Below are 18,077 nucleotides of genomic sequence, written 5' to 3'. Positions count from 1 at the left end.
AATTTTTTTAAACATTTTCATTATACTTTTTAATTAATTAAATTCTCTTAATTTTTTTTAAAAATTTGTTAATCTCACAAAAATTGCAATTAACCCCTCAATCTTTAAAAATGAATAAACTACAAAAATAGTCACTTTTGTTTGCATTAGATTACATTTTAGTCACTTATGTTTGAAATATTACATTTTTGTCACTTAAATTATCATTTTGTTACAAAGTGGTCACTCAATCATTACCTCATTAACGACATTCCTATATGGCAGTCCAAATGGGTTTTAAATAAAATTTACTAAATAAATTTAATTTGGACTGACATAGGACCATCGTTAGGGAGATAATGGAGCTTAACGGTAAAGTGACTATTTCGTACCAAAATGATAATATAAGTGACTAAAACATAATATTTCAAACATAAGTAAGTGACTATTTTTATAGTTTACTCTAAAAAAATTCACTAAACTCTTAAATCTTTTGAAAAATTTACTAAATTCTACCAGACCTTAATCTTAAGATCTGTGGTTCAGAATGATAATATTTATTTGTCAATAAAATTAAAGCTATATGTTAGAAATCTCAAAAGTTTTAGGTTTAAATTTTGATATTAGATAAAGTTAGAATGGCAAAAAATATATACATTAAATTTTATAACGTGAAAACTGTCAATAACATTGTTATAGATATATGGTTTAGGTTGAATTTTGCAAGTAATTTACAATGAATCCAAAGAATATATTAATTAGAGATCTGTTTTGGGAACAGGTATTCCTTTAGATGGCTAAAATTTCAAACTATGTGGGATACTTTATATTATTATATTGAAATTTAAAAGGAGTAGTGTGGGATGTTAATTTGAAAACCGTTGTGGAGGTCAATGGGAATTGGGGTAGGGAGCCTAACAAAAACAAGCCATCCCTCACATGGGCCTTTGACTATTTATAAAAATTAGAGCCTACAAGGAATACCAAACTACCCCCACCCAATTTGCACACTGACACTACCGACTTTAATTTTTTTTAAAGGGATTAATTTCACTAAAATTCCTTAATTTTTCATTTACATTCAAAAATGGTCTCTAAACTTTAAATCATTTTAATTGAGTCTTTAAAGTATTGTTTTTATATCAATCAAGTCTTTTCGTTGGTCCAACAGTCAATTTAAGTGCTTAATTACTGGTTAGAATTTGATTTAGAGTATATTTAAAATATATTGATTAAATTATAAATATATGTGCCTTTATTGCATGGACAATTTGTATCTGTTGTGTTAAATATAAAAAAAATATCAATAGCATTTAGAAGGGCTATTTATTTATTAAACACGTCATATTTAAATTGTTCATGTAATAGGTACATATGTGTTTACTATTTGATCCATATGATTTAGATAGACTATCCAAACTAATGGCTAAACTGTCAGAATAACTTGATTGATATAAATATTAATGTTTTAAAACACAATTAAAGGAAAATTTGAATTTTATATCATAATTATCTCCCTACTTGTTTCAATAAAGCAACAAGTCGAAATGACCCAACGTCATTTTATTTATAGTAATTTTATAAGGAGGACGGATTATTATTCCTTAATCTTTGGATTCTCGTAAATTATAATTAATTACCCTCTCAAAGCTAATCATGTCAACAGTTGAATACGTGCTTCTCTTTTTTATCACTAATTACTTACTGCTGCTAATGTTTTCCTTTGTAAGAGGGGAAAGAAAAGGGTCCATATCATGGGGATTCTTTTGTCGGAATTGCAGATCTCTGATTACAACTTTGTTTAAATGTTGTGTTGCAGTGCCGACATCTGGCTGTCTGCATCATCTTAACTTCATAGTTCAATAGTTTCCTCCAAAAATAGATTTAATATCAATTACATTTTGTTGATGCATAAATGGAGGATGGAAGAGATGATCGGTTCACTTTATTTAAGACAATACGAATAAAAATTATTGATAGAGTGATTAGAGTATTAAAATGAGTTTTCTTTTGAAGGAGGAGATGAAAAAAAGATGGAAAGAACCGCTTTTCTTAATCTTTTTAGGGTACGTATATAGGGTTTTAGTGGGGTTCATGTATTAGGAGTATGATGGTTGTAGGGTATAAAATATATATTTTTAATATTATAATAATGTTTAAGGTAGAATACATTAATTTTTCATCTATTCCATGCAAGAGTTTGTTTTAATATGCATATAATGAATTACCAAGTCTTTATTTGATAATTAAGTGTTTGGTTTTTTTTTTTTAAATATGCAAATAAGTTGAAGCTGTCGAAATGAAATAGAGTCACGGGCCTTCATTATTGTTTTGGACTTTAACTTTAGTTGAAATGAGAAGGATGCATGAAATATGTAATAATTAAAATTGATAATATCGGTTTCACCTCTTAATTTTGTCCTATCTATTATTCCAACTTTTTTTTTAATTTTTAAAGAGTATAATATGCTTTGTTATTATACTTAATATATATTGGTAAAATAATGAACCTCGTTAACTTAATTTTATATTAAACCAAATAATTTTATTTGTATATACAAGAGGAAACAAGAAAAAAATTTTAATTACACCGGACTTTTTAAAACTAATTAATGTTTTTTTTTTAATTTTCGAAGTATTATTATATCAATCTCTTTAAAAAAAAAAGTAATGTAACAAAATTATTTTTTTGTTTGTTTAGTGGTTAGCTTAAATGTTAAATGTATAAATTCAAATATAATGTAGAACATGTAGTAAATATATATGTATTTGGAATTTGGCTTATCTGTTTTAAATATGTTTAATGTTAGATTTAAAACAATGTTTAACACTTAAGTTAATAGTTAGACTAATTATAGGACTTGATTAATATGATATTAATATTTTGAAGATTCGATTAAATTATTTTGAAGCTCTAACCCAATTTAAAATTTGAATCATAACTTAGGGAATTGCAAAAAAAAAAAAAAATTGGTTAAAATATGTCATAGGTCCTTACACTTTTTACAAATTTAAAATTTAGTCTTTATACTTTTATTTCTAGAAATTTAATATTTCTACTTTCTAGATTTCAAGATTCAAGTGCAATTGTTAGCACTATTTTTTTTTGTTAAATTTGTTGGTGTAATGTTTTGATATTGAAAATAAAAAACTCACTTGGTAGCAATGTAATTAAAGAAATGACATTGTAATAAATATGAATTTAACAAAATAATATTAACAATGTTAACAATTAGACTTTAATTTTGAAATCTAAAAAGTTGAGGAACTAAAATCTAAAAAATAAAAGCACATGGACTAAATTTTAAATTTACAAAGACTATAGAGACTTATGGCATATTTTAAATAATTAGGCCTTGTTTTAAACTTAAAAAAGGGTTAAGATGTAGTTTGCCTCTAAACTTGTCTAAAAGTACTTAGTTGGTATATGAACTTTTTTTTTACTTAGTTGGTACCTAAACTTTTTTTGTACCTAGTTGGTACTTGACTTGTATTCTGTCATCCAAGTTGATACCTTCACACTAACATCGTTAATTTATGTTGACATGGCATTGATAGTCAATCTAATGGTAACACGTGGTAATTTCTTAGTATACCATGTGATGAGCATAAATTAAAAAAATTAATGAAATAAATTAATAAAAAAGTATAATTTTTTGTCCAATTCATTGAAAAAGAATATATATATTTATTAATTTATATATTTTATTTTTTAAAATTCTTAAAATTTATATCTATTACGTGGCATATTAAAAGACTATCATGTGTCATCAATGAATTAATTACTAATGTCATGTCAATATACACTATTAAAGTTAGTGAAATGGTATACATCTAGATGACAAAATACAAATTCAAATACTAAGTCAAAGTAAAGTGGAGATACAACCCAAATAAAAGCCATTTGGCCATGATGACGTATGACAAAGAAAACCGCGCCATTCCATTAAGTGGTGGTGGAGTTTTCAAATATCTCCGCACCATTGTCGTTTCCATTGATTAGGAAAAAGAAAAGTGCTCAAAATACGTGGAAAATGAGTTGGCATTGGAGTTGTACCTAAATTTAATGGCAAATAAATACGCTTTAAAGGGCTTGTTCGCAATTTTCCAATAAACATAAGAAAACAACTATACGCGTATTTGGAGCAAAACTTTCTCTAGGCTGATACTGGATTCTAAATATATTATCTAACAATATTTTTATAGTTGGATGGATTAAATTATTAATCTTCGATTCATTGATTGGTCCTATTTAATTAAATAAATTATTAAAATTTTATTAATAATAAAAAAATATTTTTTAATTAAATTTTTTAATCAAATTTAATGGACTTGTATTAATTTATAAATTAATTAATTTAATCTCTTTCCAACTATAATTGTTGAACCCATCAAATTCCAACGACGTTAAGACAAATAATTAAATGTGTACAGTAGTACACAATATAAAAACAAGACTGAAATATGCTAATATTGATTTAATGTCATCCTTTTCATCATTGGTCGCAGACATGTTCATGTGTTTGAGATTGATGGGTATCTAATAACTATCGCTATTAATTTAGTCAAATGTCGTGGATACCAAAGACTTGTTTTTTCTACGGGAAAGAAAATTTTGGATGAATTTGGATTTAATTTAAACTTATTTTTTGAAAAAAAAAATTGATGAATCTGATTGAATTACTGCACTTTGTAATTTATTCATAAATACCTGTATATTTTTATGTTTCAGTTGGCCATTGGTAAAACATCCCACATATTTGTTTAAAAAAATAAATTAGAAAAAGTATGAAGGCATTATTTGTGTAATAATATCCATAAACATCGCCCATAATGACGGGCAAGTAAATGGAAGAGTTGAGAGTTAGAGATTTTATCTTTTGGAAAATATAAAGAAAGATGTGACTTTCCTTAATCGCACCTTGAAACGACGTGGAAAAAATGGCACCGGAAAATCCAAAACACTCTTTAAAAAGTAGGGTTGATAGGAAAATCGAAAACCAATAGGAGGTATTTGAAAATTTTATGAATATAATATACAATTTAATTTTAACTTTTTATTTTGTAAAAATAAATATTTAATCTTTACTAAAATGAAAATAATTCAGAAGTTTTATAAAAAATATATTTTTAAGGTTTTTTATATAAATATTATATTTACAAATTAATTAATTAAAAAAATAAAGTGAGAAATAAATTAATTATAAAAATGAATTATTTGTTACATTAAATTTAGGTGCCGCTTGATATATTTGGGACATTGATGAACTTTTTTTTAAAAAAAAATTGACAAAAAAATAGAAAAAGTAAAAAAAAATTTATAAATTTTAAAATTTATAATTAAACCACTAATAATTTTTATTTTCACCCTTCAAGTGTTTTCTTTAATATTTTCACATTAATGTTATTTATAATTTTTAAATTTTATAATTAAATCGTTAAGGTTATTTACAATTTTTAATATTTTCAAACTCTCAATGCTTTACACACTTTTATTTTTTAAAATTAGGTAGTATCCACCATTAATTATTTTACAAAGTCAAACTAAAAAAATGCTTTCATTGTTTTTTTCATTTTATGTTTTTAATGAAAATTTTTAATTATTTTTTCTATAAACACTTTTTTTTATAAAATCAAATTTAAAACATATTTTAATGAACATCATAACTTTTAATAGAAAATATTTTTAATCTTTTCAATATCAAATTTAAGGAAAATGTTTTCTATAATTTTTCTTGACAAAAACATAATTCTAAAACAGCGTTTAAATTAATAATTCATTGTATATTGTTTTAATAATTAAAAAAAGTTTTTAAAAAATTTTTAAAATTAAAATAAAAAATTAAGTCATTTTCTAAAAATTAATATGGTCAATTAATATTTTTAAATTAGAATAATTAATTAAAAATATATTTGATATTAAATACAATCAATACATGCAATTTTGTGCAATAAGAAAGTAATAATACTCTAAAATCAAAAGCAACGAAATAATAACCAAAATAGGTTAAAAAATATAAACGGTCTATTTTAAATAAGTTAGATGATAAAAGTAATTCAAATATTACAATGAAGTGTAGATTTTTACAAAGATTCTGATGTTGATAGAAAATTTATTCAAGTCAGATATTAACTTAAAAATTTATGTATTTATGGCTTGGCAAACCCTTAAAATTGCCATGGCCATTGATAGTGAGCAAGAATAAGTTGGAATTAAGTTAAAAAGCTTTGGGCCGATAATGTTGGTAATTATTTAGTAGAAGGAAACCCAAAACAAAGGGGTGGTTCCTTGGGCCACCCTCAACTTCTCTATCCTTTGGGCCTTAACATCCACCGACCCCCCCCCCAAAATTTTCTTCTACATATATTTAATATATTTAGAATTTATAAAATTAAGTCTATATTTATTATTTAATATGAAAAAAATAAGATTTTATTTAAAGTGTTACAAGTACCATATAAATACAAATATATATTCGAGTGACCACACGTATTAAATTATTACAACATGGATTGTTCTAGTAATCACAAAGTAGAATCGAATAATTACAAGCACAAATAAACTATGAACTAGTACAATCTAGACTAAAACTAACAAACTGGACTAATACCCAAATATGAAAATCGCATATGGTAACTTTGGAAATTCACATATATAACTGTGCATTTTGAGTCTCAAAGCCTAAAGTCTTTGTATTTGACAACTAATAATGGTCAATGAAAGTTTTTGCTCAAGTAAAAACGTTGATATATCTAATGTATCAAGTTAGACAAATAACTGAATTTTGAAAAGAATTTATACTAATAAAAATAAATTACAATTATTTTTCTAAAATCAATTAAAAATTTAATGAAATAATATTTCATTAATACTTATAGATATAAATGATTTTTTTTGGGAAGTTAAATTTTTATTTAGAGACTATAGAATAGATTAGTCAAACGTAACATGCGGACATAAAAAGAAAACATAAACCTTAAATCTTAAATACAACAACAACAAAAAAAAAAGCTTGATGAATAGTCGCATTCAAAGAGATCTGTCACCACGTCTAAGAGCCTAATCACCAACAACATACCAGTGCATTAACGATGCTAAAATATAAGGGTTGAAGTTTACGAGGACGACCAATGGTGAATTGAACCCTTCCAATAATTTAAAGGATGTATTCAATTAAGTACAGTAGATACAATGCGCTACTCAAAGAAGGAGGCACGATCCTCAATCCTTTGAAATCAAGGTAGCCAAATGGATACCAAAGGAATTTAGGTTTTAGTTGGTGGTTCCAACTTCAAGTATAATATGTATAATTAATATTTTGTACGACATTAATATTTTTTTCGTAAATTTATAAAGGCGCTTTCTAAATTTTGTAAGCCTTTTTAGACTATTTGCTAATTAATTGAGACATTCTCTAAATTTTGTAAATTTTTACTAATTCTCTTTAAAATATAAATGATAAAACCGAGAGGAATAAGAAACTTTAAAACAAGCTGTTAATGAAAGATGGAATGTGTAGGTTTTAAATATAAGGTATAAGGAAGTGAATTTTGATAAACAGATGTATGAAAAAAGATTGGATTAAAAGTATAGATTGAAATTGATTCCATGTTTCATCATTTAGAATTTGATAGCCTTGATGTTATTTGATTATTATTAAGCAGTGATTAAAATGAAATGGTGTGGACCCATTTTCAATTCCCAATGGATCTCCACTAATAGATGGGACAAGAGAAATGACACCTTCCCCCCTCCCTCATAACTCACGAAACGACATCGCTTTTCTTACAAGACACACCATTTAACCGTCCGATCTTCAGTCCTCTTATTTCAAATCTACTTCAACTTTTTATTTCCTTTCTTCGACTTTTCTCTGTTTGCTTCCGTCACAACTCAAAAACCGTACACAAAATGGGCAAGGATCTGAGCGACGAGCAAGTCTCATCAATGAAGGAGGCTTTCACTCTCTTCGACACCGACGGTGACGGCAAGATCGCTCCATCGGAGCTAGGGATCCTAATGAGGTCTCTCGGCGGTAACCCCACCCAAGCTCAACTCAAAGCTATTATCGCTGAAGAGAAGCTCACGGCGCCCTTTGACTTCCCTCGCTTTTTTGATCTCATGTCCAAGCATATGAAACCTGAGCCCTTCGATAGGCAGCTACGCGATGCTTTCAAGGTTCTGGATAAGGACAATACTGGCTTTGTCTCCGTTGCAGATCTGAGACATATACTGACTAGCATCGGAGAGAAGCTGGAGCCCTCCGAGTTCGATGAGTGGATCAGGGAAGTGGATGTCGGGCCAGATGGGAAGATCCGTTACGAGGAATTCATTGCCAGGATGGTTGCTAAGTGAGAAAGCTTATTAACGTTTATTTTGCTTGCTTGTTTTTTTTTCTTTTTGGGGGGAAACTAGGCTTTGATCCGGCGGAGGATATTGTGTTTTCAATTTTTTGTTTTTTTGGTTTGTTTCTATGGAACCTTTGGAACTAATGGTAACACTCTTTCTTAGAGAATTTGATTGGTGTGTAGTACTTATGTATTCTCATATTAATATTCTTGTGTTTGGTTTAATTTTGTATTATAAATTTCTATATTTTCCTCCATGTTTTTGAGCTAGTTGTTCCAACAAATTTTTCATTGGTCCTTTCAGTTCTTTATGCCAAAGTTATGTATTTTAAACGTCTCTAAATTTTTAAGATTAATTTCTGTAATATAATATTTATTGCTTTCTTATTGCCAATTTTGTGTTTGTATAGTTTTCTATCTATTAATCTTATAGAGTTGGTGAAATGAGAGGAGAGGAGAGAAGAGGTGTTTATGTTAATTGTTATTAGGATAGCATGCAAAATGCCTTCTGAGAGACCAAATTACCCAATGACTGAAGATGCCAAGAACAGGTTGTGGATGAGGGAATTTCTTATTCTATTAAGGACAGTATCATTGATAGCGAAAGATGAAATCAAAATGAAACTAGGGTATCGTTTTGTGGCAGCGGCCAATGGTTGTAAGCTGGCATTAATTATAGTTGAATACTATCTTGAGTTGTCTCTTATTAGGGAAAGGGGGGTTGATGTTTGCACGTAATCCTTGAATTCTATGAGAGCACATAGTTCTTGATATGTCTATGAAAGTCCCTCTTCCCAACCCATCTTTATAATTTTATAGCATTGAGTTCCAAAGAACCTTAAAAGTGATCTGTAGGATCACTGTTATCAACCATCTTGGCAATGACTTATGGGCTCAAAGCTAACTGATCATTGATTTCCATCAATTTCCGGTGTTGTATCTTATTCATCTTACATCAATCTGAACTCAACTGATACCAATGGCAATAAAGTTTGCAGAATTAGGATTTATGTAGGAAATAGTATGCTTTGTGATAAACTGATGGTACATTAGTTTGCATCAGCTGTAGTCTAAGGTGGGTTTGCTATGAGGGTTTCTTTATTTAAGTATGGGGTCCAACTATAACTTGTGATGGTTGCAGAAAGGTTTGGTTGAGTGGAGGAGCAAGGACCACTATCCTCATCTACAAATTGTTGAGAATAGGTTAGATGGCGAGATTTCATAAGCAATCATGTTGTCAGGTGATTCTATTTCCTTAGGGGTCACATGCTTGAAAAGATGCGTTGCCAGCTTAGATTGGTCCTTTAATTGATAGCTTTAATAAAGCTGTGGGGCTGTGATGCATGATCCATTATTTTAATGGAGTGTCTTAGGTTGCCTTTTATGTGCAAAAGTAGACGAAGGGCATTTTGCTTTCTAGTCGCACCTTCACTGGTTCACCATTAGATTTTATGTTCTGGTTCCTTCTATACTATTAGCAATCAGCAGCAGCAATTTAACCTTGTGTACCTGCTGGCACTGACAGCAAACACTATATAGCACCCTTTATTTTTTCTAGAAAGGATGCTTGAACATTGTAATTTGCATATATGCTTAGGCGTTGAAGAATGTATAAGCGTTATAGATAACAGTGATTTATGAAGAAAAATATCTGAATTAAATAACAATAACTTTAATAACAGAACAGGTACAACACTGTCAATAGCGGCTCTGCAACAGTTTGCTTGTATGAACAACAATGGAGAAGAAAGTGCTACTATGTTCTATGCTACTTACATCAGTTGTCTGAATTTCCAAACATTATTTGAAGTAACGTACGATGACCCAACATAAATGGGAAGCAAAGAGAAATAAAAAACTCACAAGCTGATTGAAGGATACTATTGACTACAGTGTATTGAGACTGCATCAAAATAATTGCATCTTCATGACCCATGGAACATATTTTTGCATTGCTAAGGATCTGATCATCAAGGCTAATGAACTTAGAGGTAATGGCTTTCTTCAGATGTACTTTCAGGGTTGCCTCCTGAAGGAATGCTTGGGAAATATTGAAATAGAAACAGTATAGAGTTATAAACTGAAATTATTATTGCTTGACTTGAATGAATATCAAGGTGGTGTATTTATACACAAATAGATCAGCTAGATATGCAAACTGTTTAACTGAAATAGTTGTAACAAACTAACAATTTTACAACCTCTAATATTCACCAAACTATCCAAATTCTGAAACTCGAAGAAGGTTTCGAAGGCGACAAAATTTAGAAGCAGACAATGGCTATCCAAATTCTGAAACTCGAAGAAGGTTTCGAAGGCGACAAAATTTAGAAGCAGACAATGGCTTAGTAAGAACATCAGCGACTTGATCGCATGTAGGAACCTCGCCAACTATAAGGGAACCATGTGCGACCTTCTCCCGAATAAAGAATAAGTCAAGCTCAACATGTTTGAATTTGGAATGTAGAACAAGATTTGCTGCAATTGCAACTGCACTAGGGTTATTACACCAAATGGTTGGTGTATCAACAGATTCACACCGAAGTTCTTTCAACAAAGATTCTAACCATATAACATCAGCAGCTGTAGTAGCTAACCCACGATATTCAGCTTTAGCTGTGGATCAAGACACGACGTGCTGCTTCTTAGAACACCACGAGACAGGATTGCTACCAAAAGACACATAGTACCTGGTAGTGGAACGACGATCATCAAAATTGAGCCCCAATTTGCATTGGCATAGCCAACTAGAGACAACCTAGTAGACGGTCGTATATGTAGTCCATAGTCAACAGTGGCACGGAGATAGCGTAAGATGAGTTTTAGAGCAACCAAGTGAACATTGGTTGGAGCATGCATAAACTGACATATGCGGTTAACGACATAAGCTATGTTAGGACGAGTTAGAACAACATACTATAATGTACCCGCAAGACTACTATACTCTCAAGGATCATTAAGCGGAGTACCCTCAATCTTAGACAGAGAAGAGGAACTAACCATGGGCATTGTAACACCTTTAGCTTGAATCATACGACACCGATCAAGGTTGAGAATGTATTTCTTTTGGCACAAGTGGAGCTCCCCAGCAGAAGACCGATGCACTTCAATACCAAAAAAATAATTAAGTGGCCCCAAATCTTTGAGAGAAAATTCAGAGTGAAGACGATGAACAAACGTGTCAATCTCTGAAGAAGAATCTCCTGTAATTATTATATCATCAACATATACCAGAACATACATGCACAAATCGTCAGTAATTTGAATGAATAAGGAGGCATCGGATTTCGAGAGAACAACACCACTAGAAAGAAGGAATCCTTTTAATTTATCAAGCCACGCTCGCGGGGCTTATCAAAGAACCATACAAAGCCTTGTGTAAGCGACAGACAAGTGTTTGACCAGTGGAATCGGTTTGAACATACTCGGGAGGCTGCTACATATAGACCTCCTCAGTGAGATCCCCATTTAGAAAGGCGTTGTTCACATTGATTTCGCGTAATGACCAACCTGTGGTGACAGCAATGGAGAGGATGGTGCGTATAGTGGCAGGTTTAACAACAAGACTGAATGTCTCATGAAAATCACACCCATGCATTTGGGAACATCCTTTTGCAACCAATCGACCCTTTCGGCGAGCCACAGTACCGTCAGGATTTCGTTTGACTTTAAATAATCATTTGCAACCAACTGCTTTCTGACCTGGTGGTAGAGGAACCAAGCTCAAAGTGCGATTCTGAATAATAGTATCATACTCATCTTGAGCGGCCTTTTTCCATTCTGGAGAAGCAAAAGCATCATCTATAGTACGCGGTTCTTGTTTACACAACTCAACCACGAGCACTTTTGGCTTAAAAATACCAGCCTTCGATCTAGTAACCATAAGGTACGTATTCTCTAATGGGGGTGGAGGATCAACAATCGTAGTAGGGAATATTGGCGTGGGAGAGGAGGTGACATTATCTGAACTCTGATGTTCATCGGCATGATTTGTAAGAGGAGATTCAAGAGCACGGGCTGACAGAGAAAGAGATGAAGGTCGTGGACGGTGGAAAGGAGTAGCATTGGATGACTTGGAGCATCGTGGTTGAACAAGAGGAAAACAAGTAGTGATATGGCTTGTTGTTGAAGGAACATGTAGGTTCTTTTCAGGAAAAAGAAACCTACTCTCATCAAACACCACATGTTGGGACACAAATATTCGGCTATTAGAGGCAAGACATTGGTAGCCTTTGTGCTGTGAATTGTCGCCTAAGAACATACAAGGTTCAGAATAAAATTCAAGTTTGTGATGATTGTATGGCTGGAGATATGGGTAGCAACAACATCCGAATACCCGAAGATGATCGTAGGTCGGGAAAGTGCCATATAGAATCGAGTATGGAGACTGATGGTGCAAAACAGGGGTGGGTAATCTATTGATTAAGTGAACCGCACACGTAAAGTCAAGACCCCAAAATTTCAATAGTAGATGCGCTTGTACAAGCGATGTGAGGCCAACTTCAACAATGTGGCGATGTTTCCTTTCGACAACTCCATTCTGTTCAGATGTATGAGGACAAGTGACACAGTGTACGATTCCATGTTGAGATAGAAAGGATGTGAATGAACGGAACTCCCCTCCCCAATCGCTTTGAAGCTGTTTGATGTCTCGGCCAAATTGTGTCTTAACCATCGACCTAAACTGAATGAAACAATCAAGAGCTTGTGATTTGTTTTGAATAAGAAATATCCAAGTGAACCGGCTAAAAACATCGATAAAAGCAATGTAGTACCAACTATTTCCACAATTGATAGCAGCTGGACCCCACAAGTCCGAAACAAGAAGTTCAAATGGACAAGTATAAACAGTAGTAGATGGTGAAAAAGGCAATTTGTGAGATTTTCCCTGTTGACAAGCTGTACATATGCGAGAAATTTTATTACTAGGAACAGAAATATTACAAGCCTTCAAAACAGAGTTAACAACCGTGGATGGAGGATGTCCAAGTCTTCTATGCCATAGCTCAAATAACTCGGTTGCGGGAATCATGGAACTGGTGGAGTCAAGTTCAGCGGTGAGAACAGTTGATTTGCCATTCGGAACAGACTGTTTTTGATCCGGAGAGAATCGATATAGCCCTTCATGCATGTGCCCCTGTAATAATGTTTCCTTAGTCTTTAAATCCTTAACGAGGCAGTGAAACGGATGAAATTCAAAATAAACATTATTTTCCTGGGCAAATTGCGAGACAGATAAAAAGTTTTTCCAAATTTTAGGCACATGTAAAACATTATTTAAATGTAGCATTTTACGAGTAGTGGCAATTTGACAATGACCCACACTTTCAATTTCAGTACTTGTACCATCACCCATACGGAGAGAAATACTACCTGAATAATCGGTGGACTTATGTAACGAGGCCGCTTTTTGACAGACGTAGTTAGTGGCGCCTGAACCAGGATACCACATGGTGGGTGCAACGGAATTAACCGGGACAGGAATATATGGCTCATCATAGTTTCTGGGCTATAAGTCTGAACCAGATGCACCTTGGTCTTCTAATCCAGCAGCAGGCCCAATTAATGAAGCCTTGGAGGACCAAGACGCAGGCCCTACAACATGGTGAGTGGCTGGAATATTGGAGCCCATATGGACAGGCCTAGTGTGTCCAGGAGTAAATAGCCCACAACTACGCCGCCCAGTTGATGACCCAGGAGGAACATTCGGGTTAGTGGAATATGGCCCAAAATTAGACGGAAATTCAGATGGAGAGGAAGGATTAGAGACAGCCACAAAATGCCAAGACTGAGAAGCAATCGTCGGCGATGCAGGGTAGAATGTCGACGGAGAACTGAAACTCAACGATGAAGGACCAATCGTAGAAACAGGAGGGCCATCAACAGATCGATCAAAGCGATAGCAGCATCGCTGAGCCAGGTGCCCGATCCGTCCGCAAATCTGACACTGAGGGCGTCCACGATTGCCACGGCCACGACCGCGAAACGACCCCCTTTTTCCAGGAGAGAACGAACTGGCGACACTCGAGCCAGTCGGTGTACTGACAGAAACTCCTAACGCCGAACCAGACTGGGAAGACTGTTGGACCAGATTTGCTTGGGGAAGAACCTCCGTCACGAATCGTTGCTACCGCCTTTCACATTCGAGCAAAATTTCCATAAGCCGATCTAATGCCAGGGGTTCCGGTGAAAAAGATGCCACAGAGACGACTGAGTCAAAATCTTGTGAAAGACCCACAAGAACGATGTCTGTGTTCTTCAGTCGAAACAGGATGGCCAGACGCAGCAAGTAAGTCACAAATTTTCTTGATTTGGCCCAGGTATTCTTTGACAGACTGATGACCCTTCTTGACCGAATGAAGCTCGTGTTTAAGACGAGAAATCTTGGCACCGGATGCTGCGCCGAAAAGACTGCAGGCTTTGCTCCAGACATCGTGAGCCGCAGAAGTCCCTGTAAAAGAGGACAAAAACTCTCCACTGATCGTGGATAAGATCCAAGAAGCAAGCAATTTGTCTTGCCGTTGAAATAAAAGAAAAGCAGAATTAGGAACCAACTTCCCTTCAGCATCGTGAACAAACTTGGATGGGGCAGAGATCATCCCATGTATATAATCGGTAAGCCCATAAGCTTCGATAATAAGCGTTAGCTGGTGTTTCCACTGAACGAACGTTTTGTGGTAAGTTTAACAGTGTCATGTTTGGGAAATGACTGAACCACGCGACAGAACTGGCTTTCATCAAGGGCAGGGGAAGAGGAGGACTGAGGAGCAGAGGTGGGCTGAGTGGCCTGATTGGCAGACTCAGCTGGAGAAACAGGATTCATCGAACACAACAAAGGTAGCCCAGGTAACTAACTAGCGACTGATACCATGAAAGAATGCTTGTGAAATATTGAAATAGAAACAGTATAGAGTTATAAACTGAAATTATTATTGCTTGACTTGAATGAATACCAAGGTGGTGTATTTATACACAAATAGATCAGCTAGATATGCAAACTATTTAACTGAAATAGTTGTAACAAACTAACAGTTTTACAACCTCTAATACCTCCATTATCTTTTGGTTGGTCATCTGGATCCTTCTTTTTGTCATTTTCTTTGCTAGGGCTCCCACTGGTGCCACCTCTTGGGATGCTCTGAACCAAATCTGGCTGAGCTTCAACTTCAACTTGTCTCAGGTGTAGCTGCGATGTTCGATAAACCAGTTGAAAAAACAGTTGCTCGATGCATTAACGATACTATATATGTGAGATATACCTGAAGATGTAGGTTGACTTCATCTGGACGGGAAAGAAATGGGAAATCACCTCCTGTTTTCAGATAAGCTCGCCTTGCACCTGGATACCTCTCACTCAGCTGATCTTTGAGTTGTTGAGGAATTGCAGAGTGGTCGTTTGTCTTCAAGCCCATATACAAAACCATGTCAACAATAGAGCTATCAGATAAAGCTTTACCTTTAGTTTTTTCAACTTCCTAATATGAATATGTATATGGAATGCAAATGCTGCTATAAGGAAATCATGTTGTGCTTATAAGAAAAAAAAATGTTATAAAATCACAATAAATACAAGTACAATATCTATTCCATTCACTTCTAAAGGAAAGGATTAATTGAGAGACCATCATTTGTCCAGCTTAGCAAAGAAACATTATTTTCCTTAAAAAGCATGAAAAATAGAAACATGTTAGTGAGCGCGCACCCATGAAAAGCAAGTTTCAGATAACTTACATCCATTATAGTAATAAATGAATCCGAAAGTAGAGGAGGTTCAACTGTTGCAGTATCAACTGTCAAAGTTAATCTGGATGCCAAGTCATCTCTTGACAGCGTTTCAACCTGAAATGATAGTCACAAATGGCCTCAAATAAAGAAAACAATTTTTTTCAATGGCATCAAATAAAGAAAACAATTTTTTTCTTACTACAAATAAACAAAGGGAAAAAGAGCCAGAGGAAATGGCAGAGAGAAAGAGACAGAGAGAGAGAGAGCAACTTTAGGAAAAACAAATAGTTTCTTGACATATAGATGATAAACAGAATAATATCCACCTTGACTGGTTTTACATTTCTAAACTCATAGAACCAAGTTAAAAGCCCAACAAAACTACATTTGTACTAACATGCAGCATGTAGAAATACAAAGACCATTTATAGATAGGATGACCAATTCAAACAAAGGAAGAGGATGCAAATTCACTGATTAGTGTTTGCAAGGCTAGAAACCTACCTGAGAAACAACAAAGTCCACAGAATCAGCAATAAAAGGTTGTTGAGGACCATCGCGAATTCCTGTTAAGACATACTGTTTCAACAAAAAAGATGGGCTCCAACCAACACTGCATGTGGCAAGTTAATATCTTGAGAACATTTTCTCGTTTATATGCAAGAGGTAATAAAGATCAGTTAAGGAGAAACACCTAGAAATAACAACTGGATCTAAAAAAAAGAAGAATATTGATTGAACTCAATACCCAAGAAACTATGTATAGCAATAAGTAAATTTATACCATGGAAAAGACTAGCTTATATAGGAAAAATAAGAAAAGACTAATCAAGAAATGCATGTGCAAAGTAAAGAGTCAATTTTACAGGGAACTTAATAATTTCCAGGAAACTTGTTCTAACTTGATGTGGCACTAAACTGCACACATGCAGTTATTTGATTTCAAAATGCTGACGAATTTACAGCCCAGTAGTAATGCAAATCTTATGCAGATGAATTACTGATATGCACAATCCAACAAAAACAAATGAAGCAATTTTGATTTTAATTAAAAGAAATGTAAAGACATACATAGGTGCCCAAGGCATTGCTGCTGCAAAACTGCATGTCTCCAAAAATGCATTTGATAGAATTAAGGATTTAACCCGTCTTGGACGATGTTGAGCAAAAAGTTGAGCTAGGAATCCTCCTAGAGATGTACCATATAAATGTATCTGTATGAAACAGGTTACTCAGTCTACTAAACAAATGTTATAATTCAACATAAATTACTGTTAGGACTTACTATGAAACTAATAAAGCAGAAGCAATATATTTCCAATTTACATAGACAGCCTACTCTTTATTTCAGAAAAATATAATAGGAATAGTAAATAAGAAATATGCACTGAAAAGGGCATAGGCCACAGATATATTAAGCTCTCACATGATGAACATTGATGACATCCAAGAACTTCTCAAAACTTTGAATCCACTCTTGATGATTCCAAACCTGGGGAATATCAACAGAAATGACCCGGTAGCCCTGAATAAAAAACTCTTCACTTGTCTAAATAATGTTTGATAATAAACAATATAATATTTTAAGTAAATCATTACTCGGAAATGAGTTTATGTTTCCACCAATCAGTGAAAAGAAAATCAGAGAAACTTCATGCTGGCAATGGTTATTTTCTTTTTTTCAGAAACTCTAGTTATAAGAAAAAAAAAAAGAAGATAAGATCATAAATTGCCAAGAACTAACTCTCTAACAACAAAAAGGATACGTCCAATTTTTTTCCAAGTACTTGTATTTGGGGAGTTCTTGGAGGATCATATCCCCACACTCATGTATGGATATGGATCAGAAACTAGTTGTTGGACATGGGTACTTGGAAAAAGTAAGAGTCAAAGCAATACCCATGAAGTATCTAATAGATTATAATATTAAAAGCAATAAGGGGACAAGAATATGGACATACACAGCAACTGATAGCCTATGGAGGTTTCATTCTATTCTTTTTTGGATATAACATCCTATATCA

The 18,077-nt window shown here is 33.3% G+C and overlaps 1 protein-coding gene and 1 long non-coding RNA gene across 2 annotated transcripts; both read left to right on the top strand.

The window, feature by feature from the left end:
* The first annotated feature begins 7,737 nt into the window (after nt 1-7,737).
* LOC107943447 (probable calcium-binding protein CML13) lies at nt 7,738-8,553 on the top strand. The gene has a single exon (XM_016877205.2). The coding sequence runs from the start codon at nt 7,892-7,894 to the stop codon at nt 8,333-8,335; it is 444 nt and encodes a 147-aa protein (XP_016732694.2). The 5' UTR covers nt 7,738-7,891; the 3' UTR covers nt 8,336-8,553.
* Nucleotides 8,554-15,035: 6,482 nt separating this feature from the next.
* LOC107943450 (uncharacterized) lies at nt 15,036-15,921 on the top strand. The gene is made up of 2 exons (XR_001696011.2): nt 15,036-15,174; nt 15,509-15,921. It is a non-coding gene; the product is annotated as an uncharacterized lncRNA (long non-coding RNA).
* Nucleotides 15,922-18,077: the final 2,156 nt, after the last annotated feature.

This window comes from Gossypium hirsutum, chromosome A12 (genome assembly GCF_007990345.1).
Source record: "Gossypium hirsutum isolate 1008001.06 chromosome A12, Gossypium_hirsutum_v2.1, whole genome shotgun sequence".
In the NCBI taxonomy this organism is placed as follows: Eukaryota; Viridiplantae; Streptophyta; class Magnoliopsida; order Malvales; family Malvaceae; genus Gossypium; species Gossypium hirsutum.
The sequence above is the reverse complement of the archived record's forward strand: the minus strand, read 5'-3'. Positions and strand labels throughout refer to the sequence as shown.